Source organism: Candoia aspera, chromosome 1 (assembly GCF_035149785.1).
Source record: "Candoia aspera isolate rCanAsp1 chromosome 1, rCanAsp1.hap2, whole genome shotgun sequence".
NCBI lineage: Eukaryota > Metazoa > Chordata > Lepidosauria > Squamata > Boidae > Candoia > Candoia aspera.
In genome coordinates this window covers 279,525,631-279,542,764 of record NC_086153.1, presented here as the reverse complement: position 1 = coordinate 279,542,764, position 17,134 = coordinate 279,525,631, and the positions used below count along the sequence as shown (strand labels likewise).

At 39.2% G+C, this 17,134-nt stretch overlaps 1 protein-coding gene across 1 annotated transcript in view; it reads right to left on the bottom strand.

Annotated features, from left to right (window-relative positions):
• SPTBN5 (spectrin beta, non-erythrocytic 5) overlaps positions 1-16,873 on the bottom strand; it is a 112,741-nt gene extending 95,868 nt beyond the window's left edge. Inside the window, exons 1-11 of the mRNA XM_063318382.1 lie at positions 16,777-16,873; positions 15,734-15,850; positions 14,931-15,098; positions 10,979-11,095; positions 10,271-10,428; positions 7,787-8,015; positions 6,405-7,039; positions 5,034-5,172; positions 3,277-3,509; positions 2,134-2,287; positions 45-242 (exon numbers count right to left, since the gene is read on the bottom strand). Coding sequence (XP_063174452.1) covers positions 45-242; positions 2,134-2,287; positions 3,277-3,509; positions 5,034-5,172; positions 6,405-7,039; positions 7,787-8,015; positions 10,271-10,428; positions 10,979-11,095; positions 14,931-15,098; positions 15,734-15,850; positions 16,777-16,830 — 2,202 coding nt within the window. The 5' untranslated portion in view covers positions 16,831-16,873. The remainder of the gene's footprint in view (positions 1-44; positions 243-2,133; positions 2,288-3,276; positions 3,510-5,033; positions 5,173-6,404; positions 7,040-7,786; positions 8,016-10,270; positions 10,429-10,978; positions 11,096-14,930; positions 15,099-15,733; positions 15,851-16,776) is intronic.
• Between the last annotated feature and the right edge of the window lie 261 nt (positions 16,874-17,134).

Here is a 17,134-nt window from a genome sequence, read left to right as displayed (position 1 = left end):
TGACTTCTTTTACTTTGTTTGGACAAAGGGGGAGACTGAATTACCTGTCGAATGAGGGCAGCTGTATCCAAACGGATCTTACAACTGGTCACCTCATCTTGGAGCTGTTGCCACAATTGCTGGATGTCTTCCATCTTCTTCTGAATATTCTGGTTTGAAGGATTACTCTGGCTTAACTCCTGGCCCTTGCGAATTATCTTAGAACAAATTGCTTGATGGGAGTCACACTCAGCTTGGAGAGACTGTGGGACAGAATTTGGGAGATTATCACTCAATGCTGCTATAAAACCACAGAGAGCCAGTAAGGTGTAGTAATTAAGGACTGGGACTGGGGAGCCTTAGTTTCTAATCTACTTTAAGCCATGGGTGATTTAGGACTAGCCACTTTCTGTCAGCCCAACCTATACTACAGGGTTGTGTGGTAGACAAAAGCTGGAAGAAAGAGGAGGGACTTCTGGGGGAGGTATGGTGAACTGAAGATGGCTCTGCAAAAGCGGAGCCAACAACCATGGCAAAGACCAAGGAAACAGTGAGTAGACCAGCTTCTTGGAATCTCTCTGGATAAGGAGAGGATGGAAGATCACCCACATGTGCTCTGGATGGCTGCTCCTCACAAGGAGACCACAGGACAGCGGTTTCCTATGGGTTTGAGTGCAGGGAGATGATGGCATTAGCCATCTTGTTCGCAACAATGGTGGAGAATTTTAAAGGACACTAAGTTCGCAAACCTCACCTTCTAATCACTTTCAGAAATTGCTCATTAACTACTTCTAAGCCATTAGAGACCTTTGGAATGACAAATTTGAAAACGCAGGGCAAGTCTGCCTTTAACCCTGAATGAAAGAAAATTTTAATTACAAGCTTAAGATTTTAAAGAATCTGAAATAAACAGCAAAAAACTAAATAAGATTTTGATCTTAGAAAGTAGACTAAGGGTCTAGATAAAATTGGAATATTGAAACTTTTACAATAAGATTTTGGAATTAATAATAAAAAACAAAGTTTCTTGTGGGAAATAGATTCTGTTTTGATTTTTACAAGACATAACAAAGATCAGCAATTTCTTGATTTCAAAAACTGGACACTAGAGGGTCTAAAGTTTTTAGATAGAGGAAAGATTTATGAGCCTGTAAAATGTTGCAAAACACTGTAACAATAAAAATACTGAAGGAGACTTTTGAAGAACAAAATCAGAGAACAGTATCCACAATATCCACAATGTCAGTAATGATGTTCTGCTTCTGTGGATAGACTATGTCCAAAAGAAGTTATTGAAGAAATGACAGATGTGGAATAAATTTTATCTGACAAGAAAGAGATGGTTTTGAAAGTATATTTACAATTGACAGACCAAGAGAATGACTTAGAAAAGGATGTTTCACTGGATCTACAAAAGAAATTGTCTGAGGTTTTAAAATTTAAAGGGGAAATACAAATGACAAACCAAGAGAGTGACCTGGATACTTTTTTCCTATTGGATTTACAAAAGAGGCTTGTTAAAGTCTTGAAGAACTCTGTGTGATGGGACAAAGAAGAAATGAAGAGAAATCAAATCCTAGGATAATATTTGAATTAACTAAAGATTAAGACTGTTAGAAGTAAAAGGAAGGAATATAAAGTTGGTTTATTTGATCAAGATTAAAACAAGATATGTTGTTAATTCTGGTAATCTTTATGGAGTTTCTGCTGACACCAGGACTTAAAAGATGATGTTTTATGGATTGCTTATAGGTAAGAGATGGGATATGGGATGAAGAGATAAATGTTCATAACCTTAGAGGGGGTGAATGGTTGCTAAATTTGTTTATACTTGGGATGAAGATTGGAAGTCACTTCTTTATATATTTCTTTTCTTTTTCTTTATTATATTACTTCTTTCTTTCTTTTTTCTTGCACTTTTTACTCCTTTCTATTTTCTTTTCTTTCTTGGTTTAGTTTGTATTAGATTTTACTATTATAATAAAAGTTCTTAATAAAAATTATATATAAAAAAAGCAGGAAGAAAGAGGGTCATGTGTGTTTCTTAGAGTTTTCAGAGAAATCTAATGAGCAATGCTAGTAAGACTTTTGTTTTCCTTCTTCCTCATGCACCTTACGACTGCACAAATGATAAAGAATGTCTATATTACTAACCTTATGGCTCTGGAGAGAGGCTGTGATATGAGTGAGATCATCCCCTAAGGTCCCCATCTTCACTAATTTCCATTTGTCAGACAACCATCGCTGTTCTTCTTCGCACTCATGAAAAAATTCAAAAAGCTTCAAAGCCCCTTCCAACTGATACTGCCTGAATCAAAGGCATAAAGGATGTACTTTACGATGGTTACAACTGGAGATTGTTTCAGGCTTTTCTAGTAGTTCCAACTTACCAGAATATAGTATAGTTCCAACCCAACATTTACTCGATCCAGAATCACACAATAGAAGAAATACGTAATTGGGAAACCATGGAAGAGTGTTCTAAGTATTTGCTAACATTTACTATAAATTGATCTGATAAAATTATACTTCCACCTTTCTATGTTTTCCTTTTCTTGGAAAAATCTTGTGTGTGTCACTTAATTTACTATTACACTTCTCAGCAAAATTGAAATGCATTAAATGAAAGGTAGCTCTGTATCAAAGAACTTGATTTTTTTCCCTAGTAAGTTTTGTTCATGGAACAACATTAAAGAAAGTGGTAAATAAATTTCCTTGTAACTTTAGGAGAAGAAGGCCAGGCCAAACTGAAACATATGTTCAAAAAAACCCCTGTCAAACAACCAAACAAAAAAGCAACCTCCCCCCTCACCCCACACAACCTTAAAGGCTAAGGTTTTCTACAGGTTACTTTCACTGTGTATTAATATGTAGCTGAATATCTGCCTAGTATTTAATCGTATATCGTATATTGTGTGTGTGTAATGTAGCCAAAAATAATGATTCTTCCAGCTTCATTTTAAGAGCTTGGCATGTTTGTCCATGTCATTCTTAGGGACCCAGAACTACTCTGTCCCTTGTCCCAATGTCAAAAATTTAGAATGCTTTTGGATTGTTTATATTGCCTCTTGCACACATACATGCATGGATGCATGCACACATGTGCTTTTTAATCATTGACAAAATGTATAGGGATTACATGAGGGAATTGGGCCCTTGTGGTCTCTCATTTCTCTCATATGAGTGCCTGGAATGGGGAAGCATAATGTATGCATGGAGACTCCCAATCTAAGATCAGGATTTTTCCCTTTTTGCAGACTAAAGCAAAGCATTGATCAATATTCTCAAGAATTTTACCGTGTTTGGCAGAGATCCTGAAGATTCCGATGCAGCTGATGAAGCATCTGATATTTGGCTTGAAGCACATCTGATTTGACTGATTTACCTTTTATTATATCTTCTGTTTTTCCAGAAATATACATGATACTCTCCTCAAGAGAAGAGATTTGGGAGGCAACTAATTTGTGCTTTTGGAACAATTCCCCTGCTTCTAATAGCTCTTTGCCACAATCCTTAGAGCTTACTAAAATCTGAAAATGGAATGAAATGAAATAAAAAGAATTGTATCTTCTTCAGCTACTCACTTGCAGACAGTCCCCGAATTCACACATGGCTTCTTGAAATAAAATACATTAAATAAATTACTACAATTGGTTGGGTTCATACATTATACTAAGCCATAAGCCATAATTTACAAAAGACAGTGTCTAAGTTCACACTATATGCCAAGCTCAAAGCAAGCGAATTGTATTAGTATGATCCCAGTCAATGCCTAATAATAGAAAGCATTTATGAAGTAATAGTTACCACAGATGCTTATTATCACATTGTCATCTTGCTAAATCATGACAACATCTATTATAAATCCACATGTGATCAGACATATGAGGAATCATGGAATTATGATATGCTCTACAACACCCCTCTCTAATCTAGTGCCCTCTAATATTTGGGGGAGCAGAACAAGAACCAACTGGACCAGGGTAGTTTGCCTTATGCTGGTAGTCTGGATAGTGGACATTGCAATGCCCAGAGACAGCAGAATAGAAAGAACTGGAGACAATCACAAAATATAAAATCTGCAAATAGAAGTAGAAGGACTATGGCAAAAGAAAGCAAAGACAGTACCAATAATAATAGGTGCCTTGGGTGCAACTCCAAAACATCTGGAGCATCACTTGAACACCATCGGCACTGACAAAATCACCATCAGTCAATTGCAAAAAACAGCTTTACTTAGAACAACTTACATCCTGTGATGATACCTTTAATATTATTAAACAACAACATCTGCCTTTCCCAGGTCCTTGGGAAGGACTCGATAGGTGGACAAAAATGCCAAATCCAATCTAAACATCTGGCTGACTGTGCAGTCAACCATAATAGTGTAATATGTTGCTAGGTCCTGCCATCTGCTGAGATATAGAGAAATGTCCGAATAAATGATTGTATAAAATCTTGATGGAATGTCTAACAGGCCCTGGGAAAATGGAGGAGGAAACAGGACTACAGTATTGCAAAACACCTCAAGACACCTCAGCCCTAGCAAGGAGGGACATATGCGAAAGAGACTTGGAATAACTCTTCCTTAATTTTGCTAGGTATAAATTAAGCTGGAGAATTGTTTTAACAGGCTTTCAAGGTTCTGTTACAATATCTACTAGCAATAAAGATCTTTAGAGAAATCCAAGTGATTCATATTTGCTGAGTTTGTTTGCCTCAAAGGGCTTTGTACAAGCCAGGCTTTGTCCCAGAAAAATGAAAATTGATTAATAGTGCTTGATACATTTGCACAATAGTCTTTCCTACATATCATTGGCTTTCAGCATATAACCTTTCTAATTTAACGGACATAATCCCTCCAAAGATATGTGAATATATTTTTATGAGTAGTTACAATCTACGGTTTAAGCTCAAATTCTCATTACCGATACCCCTCTGCATAACACATCCTTATTCGTTCTCTTTCCACAGGCTATGAATTGCAGGCAGTATTTGTCTCTTCAAGACCATGTCCACCAATGTCTACCTTTAGAATGAATAACCCAATATACCTGCAGTCCTTTAAGTTCTTCCATAATAGCATCAATGTCCCTCAAAAGGACTAGCACTTCTTGCTTCTCTCCCATAGCACGTTTTTGGCTTTTGAGATGGTCCCAGAGATCTTGCCATTGCTGAATTATGTCCTTTTGCCTGGATGTGAAGAGAGCAAAAGGGAGAAAAAACATATTGCAAGACTTCACCAATGGGCAATTCAAGCTATCCCATATGCTGATGTCATTATGAGACATATTTCCGTGTACCTTCTTTACAACATTAGCTGCTATGGGAGAAAAGTGAGGTTTAATCAAATGGGGAAATGCAACTTCAAATTATAATTTTCATTAGCAGTTCTGAAATCTTTTCAGCCTCTAGTTTGACCATCTGTGTGAAAACAGTGAATTGTAGGACAATGTGGAAGGAGAGTCTCACAATGTATATAACTGAGGACACTTTTTCCTTTTTCCTTGTCCTCTGGAATTAGCTGGACTATGCCCACGCTCCAGCTCAAAAAAGAGATGATGTCTGGTCAGGTGGCATGGGTGTGTCAGGAGGAAATATTGCTGTGTTGGAGAGGGAGACCCAAGTGTTTTGCAGGTGAGATCTGCAGAACTGGCCCAGCAAACGTAAGACGCCCAGGACAAAGCAGGCTTGGTGAGTGCGTAGGAATTTGAAATCCTAGCAGCAGCTCAGGTGAGAGGCAACCAAAGCCCAGAGCACAGAAAACTCAACCAGCAGCCAAAGCAGCCAAACCTGGTATGACTGAAAGGTTGCTAGGATTCAGGCTGAGAAGAAAAGAGCCTTCATTTCTCTGCATTGCACAGCTGGGAGCATGGCCATAATTAACACTGGGGTGGGCAATTCAAATATGTGTGTGACAAAAGAAAGAAAAAAAGAAAAAAGGTCAGGGGGTGCAAAAGAAATGGATAGAAATTCACACAAATATATAGTAAAGAAATCTGCATACTTCAAAACCTATTGGATAAGATAGACAGCATATGGAAATATGATATAGAAAAAGGAGTTATGTAAATAGATACACAAAGACCCTAATGCCTTTGTAGACATGTTAGACTTTAAATGTGTAATTTTGAAATATTAAGTGCTTGCATTATATTAGCAGCTTGTATATATTTTATTCTTTCTTGTGTTACTTACTAAAATATTTTACTATTGTGATTGCACTTTGTTTTTGCTTCTTTATCATCTGCCCTAACACTGCTGTTATTGGAAGAATACGAAGTCTAATAATATAATCAGTTGGATTTACTCTTGCTGAAGATGGAAGTTGTATTAATTCATGCTAACAAACACCTGTAATGTGCATCTCATTCTCTCCAACACCAGTTCTGGCTAATGCTCCAATATGAAGGCATCCCACTCACTTTTTGGCAATCAGGTCCTTGTCTCGATAGTTCTCCCGCCTGATTTCGGAGGCCATTGTAGACAAGGCATTGAAGCGTTGGTCTCTGGGAAGCATGTCTGCTTCAATTGCCTCTAGTTTCCTAGTGCCTGCCTGAAGCTGTTCTATGCTGTCAGGTTGCCAATCATCCTGCTTTTTGATGATCTCCCTCATGTTTCTCAAGTAGGCCTCACGAATGGCTGCTTTCTTCAGAAACTTCTGGACCTTTTGCTCAACTCTCTCAAGTCTTAACAGCTCCTGCTGAATTGCTTTTCCTCGGCTGTCCTCTGCCTTCTCCAAAGCAATCCATTCTTTTTCCAGATCTCTTAAAGTTCTTCCTTCAGGGGGCAGATAAGCACGCTGATTGTTGGCTTGCTGTTTGGTCCGTATGTGGAAAAAATTGGCTTCAATTATCCCCTTCTCATGGTATTTGGGAGGTTTCTCCACAGTGCGGAAGACCTTAAAGTTATTCATGAGGAAGCGCATTTCCTCCAGAGAATTGGGGAAGAAACGATCATCCAGTTCTGCCACTTTGAGCTTTATCCATCTCAAGAGTTCAAAGATCATGTGTTCATACTGGAATTTCAAGTCATCTGTCTCCTTCAGGAAGAACACAATCTACAGAAAGATGAAACACAACAAGTACATTTTTTCTAATCCTAGTCAGTAGAATTCTACTCTCAGTTTCAGTAAAGCCAGATTTTCATCCAAGAGCCTTTAAAGCAAAACTATATGTTCCATGAGTCTTCAGCTAAAATCAGCAACAGATAATTATGAATTGGATCAGGTCCACAAATTCCTCCACATTAATATGCATTCAACACAGTCCTGATCCAAATTTCCTTCCAGAACATCTCTTGAATATGAATAAGAAAACATCCAAGTGCAATATGGATGGCTATATATTTTTGTAAGGTGAAGCTAATCACATAGTGCTAGAAACAAAATGACTGTGTTCAGACAGAATTGTCACTGTAATGCAGCTGAGTTGCCCAGAGGAAAATACAAATAGTGATTAGTTAAGATAACATCTAAGTGTTCATATTTATACCACTTCTGGATGAATGAAAAGCTTGACTGCAAATGGTCACCTTACGTCAGTGCATGGAACATACGTTCCATCTCAAAGGTGCTTAGAAGCCATAATCCGTCAGTCCCAAATTGTCAGACATTTATAATATTTCAGCTAAGTTTCATCTTAACAGCATCTGTTTGGTTCTAACCAGGTTTTTCTTTAGACATTTCTTGCCTATGGAAAACTATGGATTCCATAGATTAAGACTGATTCCATGTGCTGTTTGGGCCACAGGAATGATTTACTTAAGACATTAGGAATGCTAATTACTAAAACAGCAATACACTGACTTTAGCAAGTCTTTTCTGGATTGTCTGACCCTGCTTCAGCCTGGAAAAGTAATGGTAATAGAATGACACGTAGGTCATGATGGATCTCTCATCTGGAAATGGCACTGCCACATCTTCAGCATCCAACAACTTTAAGATTCCCAGGTGCTTCTCTGCCACAGTGAAGGCATTATTTAGATTAATGATGGGCTGGTCATGCCGCAGGGAGCTGTACTGTATGAGATCAGGCCTGAAGAGACAAAAAAACAAACAAAAAAACCCAGGGAAAATACATGAAGGACATTGTGTTTAGAAAATGTAAAGAAGTGGACGTATTAGGGTTCAGTGTCCTTGAAAAGGCACTGAAACTATTTGGTTTAGCATTATTCATTTAATTATCCAGCTCTTTGGTTGAAAAGTACAGCATGAATAAAATCAGTAGGTTTATAATCTAAAATAAACAATAGCAGGAAAAGAGTAGGGAGGTGCAGAGATTGAAGGGCAGAATGTGATACAGAGCATCTTAAATCAAACATGTCATTTCTGCTTTAGGAGGTTCCTGGCAGGTGCAGTGTGTGAATCAATTTGGCCCTTCAAATTCAGATCTCTGCATAAACTTAGAAAATACAGATATTGGGGAAAGAAGAAAGCAGACTCAGACACTAATTCTTGCATTTATTCTGTTGTTTTTCTAACAAACTACTGGAAAGGAAACAAATCAGGATTGGAGGGGACCATACTGAACTGATGTTCCTATCTTTCTTTCTGTGGCATTCACATTTGACTGGAAATCCAATAAACAGCAGCAGCTGCAGCAATATCTGCAGGATGGAAGGTACAGGATCACCATCAAAGCCCCATCCCTTTTGTATATGTGCCAATGTCACATACGCATACAGAAGAAGTAGGGCTTTGATTGCAATGTTCCGCCTGCCATCTTGCAGCTTTTGATAACACACACGCTCCTGACACCTGTGCCAATAGCCTACTGAAACAGTAGCAAACTTCTAAAAACACTCAGAGAAAAACAACAGAAACCAAAATAATTTTAAAAGGATTCCTACAGAATCCTAGGAATTGATTTTCTATGAGTCATTACAAATAAATATTCAGGTATATTGCTACAAATAGGTTTAATGAACGATGCAAAATTCAGGTTGTTGCAATGATACCAAATCTCATGCTCTTCATTAGGAGATAATAGAAATACACCATTCTTCCATACTATCCTCCAGCCTGGCACCATCAAGAAGCAGGAAGTGAGCACATGCTGACTGGGGATTATAGGAGTTGTAGTACAACATTTATGGTGGAAAAGTTGAGATATATCTTTCTTCTGTGACTGGATCAGGCACTTTAAAATTAGAATTCATAGTATCATCATACAATTACAATTTCTAGAGTTGCTATGGTGGAGTCAAGAGAATGTGCATTTGTGTATGGTTCTGTGGTTAAAGTTTGCAGTAAGTCTGTGACCTGAAGTAACTCTTCCAATAGCTGATGAAGAGTTTCAGAACTTACTTGTGTGCCATCCACCCCATCTTATAGCTATTAAATTCCCCTCAGAAGCTCTGAAGAATGTAGATCTGCTTTATAAAACACAGATACAATCTGTTGAATGACATGGAGTAATGCATGCCATTTTCTGTATCTGACTTTAAAGAGTAGGATGCAGCAATCTGAAATAATTTGTGAGACAAACTATACATTTGTATTCATCTTTAAAGAAATTAAAGCTCAAGATTCATCATATAGCTGCATTTATGCAGCCATCTATATGTGCAGTGGTAAAACAAATATTGTTTCTTACATGGTTCAGCATACTTGGAGGGTTCCATAAGAATGAAAAAATAGTGGGAAATTAAGGACTTAATCTGCCTTCGAGAAGACATGGAAATGCAGTGATTTGTATCTTCTAAAGCAGCACTTTAAAAATTCTCATTCTAGTATTTTTTCTGAGCAGAGTAAGAAAACATCTCCCTTGTTTAAAATGGACATTCAGCATGTATTCAATATATCAGAGGATTCTCTTTCCCCACAATGGCTAGCCAGGTGCCTGTGCAAATACCATAAGCAGGACATGGGCATAATTGTCCCCGACTCTTACTGCTCACCAATGACTCATCTCAGAACCTTGGACCTTGAAGATAGCAACTGATAGCTTATCCTCCATGACATTCTTTAATTTCTTATCTCATTACAACTTGCTATAATAAAAATCATAATTCAGCAATAAAGAAGTGCTTTCCTCTATCTGTCCTGAACTTCTGGCTGTTCAGGTTTGTTGGATGATTCTGGATTCTAGTACTATACAAGAGAGAAAGAGAACAAAAATGAAGTTGTCCTAACCACTTTCTCCATACCACACATAATTCTGTAAAACTTCATTACGTTCCTTCCAGATGAAAGTCATCTTTTTTCTATTATTGTTGAGTACCTTTCTCAGTTATACATTAAACATATATCAGAACACTTTAGAAAGACTGAACTCATATTTTTCTTTACCTGTGAGCATGAATGAGGGCATTGAAAGCTAGCCCATCACTCCAGCTTTTGGAAAAGTCTTTCACATTGACGTTGGAATAGCTGGCTGTCTTACGCTGACACCAAATCAGTAGAGCTTCATTGGAAGAGAGAGCATCAACTCTGGATCCAAATTCATCCTAGAAAGGCAACAGAGAAAGAACATTCAGAGACAATCTAAATCTAAATCAGCAAATCTAAAACCCCACAAAGAACCAAAGGATTTAAGGATTTAGTAGCCAACCACAGAAATAAATGCAAATGTAAATTATAGTTAATTGTATGATTAATAAGTACAAAAATGGCTTGGTTTTTAATGCATCTGCACCACCTCTCTGAGGGTTCAGAAGTCTCAAGAGCGACAGGATTTATCCCAGATTAAATTTCTTACATCACTGGAGACTGATGATGTTTCAGTGATGATAGTTTTTATATTTATTTACTTATTTGTAGGTTGAATATTAACTTAAACATCTCACTAACATTGTAAGACGGCTCTGTTCCCTGGATCTATAGGAGAACAGTACCATACAATTTCCTGCTGAGAGTACAGTCACCTCTCTGCTTCTTTTCAGTTCCTAAATGTTATGTCAAATTTTAGATTGTTGGAGAATTATTAGGCTAGCAGGTGATATCAGCTGATCATAAGCAGAAAGAAAAAGGTGGGGAGCTTTTAAATAATAATTTCACCTTGTCAAGATTGATGGATGAAATCTGAAATCTGAGGATGATTATCCACAGTAATCCAAGGATGAGGGTCTGGTCTCCATCTACTATGTTTTCTGGTCCAATTACCTTCACATGTACCTGCTGAATGCATGAGAGATTATTATTATTAGTCTCTGAGAATCAAAAAAAATGAGCCAATCAGTATGTTTTAGGAATAGGTCTTGGAAAAGGTGCAGAAACTGGAGATAAATTAGCATGGGTTTCAGCAATTGGGGCGAAGGTGAGATGTGCAGTCAACTTATTGCCAAGAGTGACTGTTTTTCACAGTGCTAGCAGGTGTTTTCCCTCCCCAGTCACTAAAGGGGGTGGGTGGGAAGTATTGATTTTTCTGAACTGATTCATGATGATGCTAATGCATCTTTTTTTTTTTTAGTAGCCAACAGCAACAACAAGCGGAGCAGTGACATTGTGATATCACTAAAATGGTTGTGGCCTTGATTTCCAAAATGACAATATTCTGGTGATGGGGAGGGGGTAATTTTAATTTTTCTGCTGAAAATCTGCAAAAAATAGTTTGCTGTTTCTTTTGTGGCAAAATAGCAGGCCACTCTGATGATCACAAAAAGGAAATGGAGATCTACATTGGGCCCATAGGCTGTACACCTTTGCTCTAGGACCTTCTGCTCTATAGCAAGACTGGCCCAAATCATGTGACAGGACTTCTAGGAGTGTCACTGCTGCCACACAGAGGCTCCTGAAGATTATTCATCTTTCTGGTGCCTCCCCACCTTTCTCTGGAAAATATTATAATGGTTTGGCACAGTCATGGTGGATTCTGAGTGTTGCTGTAACGATTGCCTAAACCCAAATACTCAGTCTCACAAGCTCGGGCTTAAAGATAACTGATTTATTAAAGGAATAGTATGCAAATACAGAGAAAGCTGAGAATGAGCAAAAGCGCGCCAAATACAAACTAAATACCCTCGCTTCAAACCCAATCCCACCCCTCGCCCCACCATAGCAACCACCCCCTCCCAGGTGTTGGCAACCGTCACACATCGGCCTGGGAAAGTAACCTTGAAGACATGTCATAACCCAAACATACATTCCTGCAGAACAGCAAGGAGATTACAGCCTGGCACGGCTGAAATTCCCCTCCCCGCAAATGACAGACACGGAACAGGAGAGTGACATGTGAAACGTTACGATGTATTCAAACCATTGGAACGATGAACATGACATATCGCCCCCCTTAAAGAAACTAAACTAAGCAGCAAGTTCATGCGGCTAGGCAAAATAGAGACGGGCTAAGTGATTTTACAGTGTGGGACACGCATCAGCACCTATACATAGGAAGACACGCATCAAAGAATCCACATGTGAAACGTTCCCATTCATCTCTACACAAGATCTAAGCATTGGCATGAAAATTTTCACGATGCAGATATTAGCATTGAACATTGCGATCATGACAAAACGCAAGGAACAGGTTACAGTGGTTAAACAGCATATAAATGCAAAAGGCTAAACAGCATGAGAATGCTAAAGCAAACCACAGAGCCCCGCCCCTCCACTCAGTCCGGAGGGACATGCTTCCAGCAAACAAAGCCCTGAAACCCACCCCTATCTCGCCCGAAATCCAGGATTTCTCGCTGATCGCCAGCCTCGCTCGGTGGGTCCACCTCCTCCGCCCTCAGTGCGATGAATGCGTCGCCTTCTTCCTCGGGCCCCAAGGCGGGCTGTCTCACCTCGGCCTCTCCGCTGCATCCCGCCCGACCGCCGCCGCTCTCCACGCAGCCCAGGCCCCTCGAGGCCGCACCCTTCTTGGCGCTGACACAGGCAGGAACGATGGCTCTCTCCTGCCGCGCTTGCATCCCGTGGAGCAGCGCCATCTCCAGCCACAGGAAGTTCCTCATCCAGTCCCGCTGCGCCTCCGAGCGCTCGCACCGCAGCTCGGCTTCGGTCAGCAGGAACACCCACCACTCCAACGAAAATGCCGATGTGCCGCCCTCCTTCGCCGGAACCATGCAGCCACGCCGCGTCCCAGCCTGGGCCATCAAGGATGCCAGCCACTCCGGGGACCACACCGGGGCGCCGCTCTCCACCTCCAAACCCATCCCCGACTCCGGAACATCGCTACCGGCCACCGCGCTGAGGTCGCTCCCCCGCGACTCTGCCCGTTGCGGCCTGACCCGCCGATCAGCGAATTCCACCTCCGGAAACGTGGGGTATTGGGGTCTCCAGGTGGCATGAGCTAGCCCCGACCGAGCTTCCGCCACGCCGTCCCCGCTGGAGCGCTGTTGCGCCCCGATTCGTCCATCCATTGTTAAAGTCATCGCTAGCTCTCCCCTTCACCAAAGGCTTGGATGGGGGCTAGCGGAAAATTTCATTATGATTCTCAGCTTTATGTAACGATTGCCTAAACCCAAATACTCAGTCTCACAAGCTCGGGCTTAAAGATAACTGATTTATTAAAGGAATAGTATGCAAATACAGAGAAAGCTGAGAATGAGCAAAAGCGCGCCAAATACAAACTAAATACCCTCGCTTCAAACCCAATCCCACCCCTCGCCCCACCATAGCAACCACCCCCTCCCAGGTGTTGGCAACCGTCACACATCGGCCTGGGAAAGTAACCTTGAAGACATGTCATAACCCAAACATACATTCCTGCAGAACAGCAAGGAGATTACAGCCTGGCACGGCTGAAATTCCCCTCCCCGCAAATGACAGACACGGAACAGGAGAGTGACATGTGAAACGTTACGATGTATTCAAACCATTGGAACGATGAACATGACAGTTGCCATCTGATGATGCCCTCTCAATACAAATGTCAATGATGCTTCTCTCACTTCACAAATGTTAGTCATTTAGTAAGAAATTTGTAAGGAACAGTGCGCTTGGACCATTTGAGTTTCTAAGTTTTTGAACAACATTTGAGGTGAAACAAGTTTCAGGATTAGTGGGGAGGACTAGTGGAGAGGATGCTAATATTCACTCTTTCATATCTGCATGGAGATAACACCTGCTTTATGCTATTATAGTGTCCCAAAATGGTTTCCAATTTCCTAATTCTCAAAAACTCTTCACAAAACAAAACAGAAAAGAGTGAGGAAGAGAGAGAGAAAAAAGTCATTGTTCAAGACAAGAGCTCTGTTAAGTTCTGGTGTGATGAAGTGTAGAAATAAGTCAGAAACATGCACATTGATTTATATTAGGTACGTGAGATGATTTCAGGTTGCATCAGCTTCTCCCAAGATTTGTTAGAACAAAGAAATGTAAAGCAAATAAACAGAGAACCAAATCAATGAAATTTAGTCTCCCATATTTGAAATATTAAATCCAGCCATTAATTACACCCTGTTAATCTAATGACTCTAATGAATATTCAGGCTTCATTCAGTTGCAATATACTAGAGATTCACTTTGACTGGTTACCAGACCACTTCCTGAGTTGATCATGGAGCAATGAGAACAATGTCTTAGGCCAGCAACCATATAAAGCAGGGGTGCAACCTCTACCCCAAGGATTGCATATTGCCCTTGAGTCCTCTTTTTGGAACCTACAGAGCCACCTCTGAGCATGCTAATTGAAAACCAATGACACAATTCCTGCCTTTCAGTAAGAACTAAAATAATATATAACATAGATTTTTCATAGTTTAAAAACAGGACCATCAAAACTCCCCCAAACCATTGCCCATTCATATATATTCTGTGTGACTCTGTATATTTTATTGTCCTCACTCCCCCCTCCCCAAATTTTAAGTGTGGCCCTTGGTTACCCATACTGTAGACTTTGCACAGAGATGGGCAACCTTTTATTGAGAAGATAAAGTTTCAGTGGGGTGGCTGGGTGGAAATCCATCAATAGATAGAGCCGTATCAGTCCACAGTATGACTTTCCACCCTGCCATCCCAAATGAAACTTGATTAGTGCCGATTATTCACCCCCAGCCCCGTATCTCACCTTGGATTTGAGGAACTGAATGGCTTTGCTATTGTTCTCCAAAAAGTGCACCCTCATCTTGCCTTTGTTTGGCTTGGGTAGTTGTTCCAAAGACAGTAGCTCCAAGAGGCGTAGGAGATAAACACCATCTTTCAGTTCACTGTAGAGATCTTGAATCTTAATGTTTGCCTACAACATTAAAGGACCACAAATAAAGCCAACACCCATAGCATGAACCAATGTCATGTTCTTATTATTATCTTGCTTACAGAAATTATGACATGAACCCAATGTTGGACAATGGGAAATAAGCATAGTAGTTGCTGTTAGACTGCTTAATAGTAAGCAGGAGCGAGGCAGTGCTCTTCTGTCTAGACCTAACAGGTGAGAGCAATAGAGAAAAGGGCAGGCTATTGCATGAATGAATTTCTATTTACAAGACTTTTCTGCAGAGTATTGTTTATTTTATTTATTTTTATTTTATATTTCAAATTTCAAATTTCAACACTGCCCTTCTCACTCAACAGCAACTCTGAGCAGTTTACAATAAAACTAAAATGACTACAGATTAAAATACAAGAAAAACAGAATTCTTCATAAAAATATAAATATAAAATATAAAATCCAAGATGATGATATTGTTCATGCTGTTATAGCTTAGAAAAAAATAACAAAATGAATTGTATACAAAATGACATAACAACAATAACAATCATAACAAAATGATTGTATAGATTGGTCAAGTTAGCAGAGGAATGTGTTAACATCAGCAAAGAAGTTTTTAAAGGAATCATATACGAAGAACATTACAAGAAGCTACCTACACTGTGTTTGTAGAAAACATTATTAAACCAATTGGTGAATGTTTTCTTCTGCATGATCATACGTTGTGCTTGCAACTTCCTGAATTGTCCTTGTACATATTCTTCCTCCATTGTGATCTAAAAATAAGAATATTCCAGCATGACTCTTACAGAATCAACAAGACATCAGATATCCCAACTTGCTGCCAGTTCCCCTGAGTTCTTGAGCTATTTGTTCTTCTTAATATCAAGGCAAGTCCACTGGATGTAACGTTCTTTTCCTCTTCATTTCTGGATGAAAAGTATTGTTTCTTGTGAATAGAAAAGGTAAACCTATCAATTAATACACTGAAAATCAAAGCGCCTCCGTTGATGCCTAGGTTTGATGAAGGTATTACGGTCTTTGGGTTTTATTACTTAATAATGAAGTTATATTTTACTGTACTATGGATGTATTGTTTCTTATGTTTTATTATCATAAACACCCAAGAATCTTGGGATTACAACAGGTAATAAATCAAATTGATAGAGGATCACCATAATAAACATATAAATTGAAAACACTTTAAGTGGTACTAAATAGGATAACATCTAACCTGTGAGATATTAAATTTAACATTTTAAATTTCTTATTTGAAAACAAAAGAAATTGTAGTAGAAAGCATGTCTTCCTTTGATTCTCAGTACTTGATTCACTTCATTACAAAGAACTGTGTGATCCATATAAATACACTGTCTCTGAGCTGTGATATTAACAACAAGAAATTTGGGAACTAGAATTCTAGAGAAGTCCATATTGGCTGGGATTTATTTATTCATTTATTTATCCAATTTATATAGAATCTGGAATGCACCAAGCTGGGAAAGCTAATTCTAAGCAATATAGTGAGTGAGCAAAATCTTAGCTGGTACTTATACAGTTAAGGTTTAATTAATTATTTTTTAAAAAAAAAATAACATTAATCACTGAGTTGTTGGCAAAAGTTTGATTGATGGTGTGCCATCAAGTCTTTGTCAACTCTTAGTGACCACATAGATTTTCTCCATGACAATCTGTCCCTAACCTGGTCTTTCAGGTCTTCCAACGGTGCACTCATCGCTGCTGTAACTGAGTCCATCCACCTCGCTGCTGGCCGTCCTCTTCCTTACCTTGACAAATATAGAATAGATGTATGGGTAGCAAATAGGCTGAGGACCTATTTTTTAGCTTATAGATCTCAAAACCAATTAAACAATCCTCTAATCCAATTCCTGCTTCTAGTTCTACCTAATTGCTTATATCATTTAGCTCTGTACATCCTGTATGGTTGCAAGATGTTTTCTCACAGATTTCATTCCAGTTTGTATTCCCTGGAAATTTTATCAGGTCCCCATACCCGTGTTTCAGAATATAATCCAGTTTCCAATCCTTTTTCTCTAACA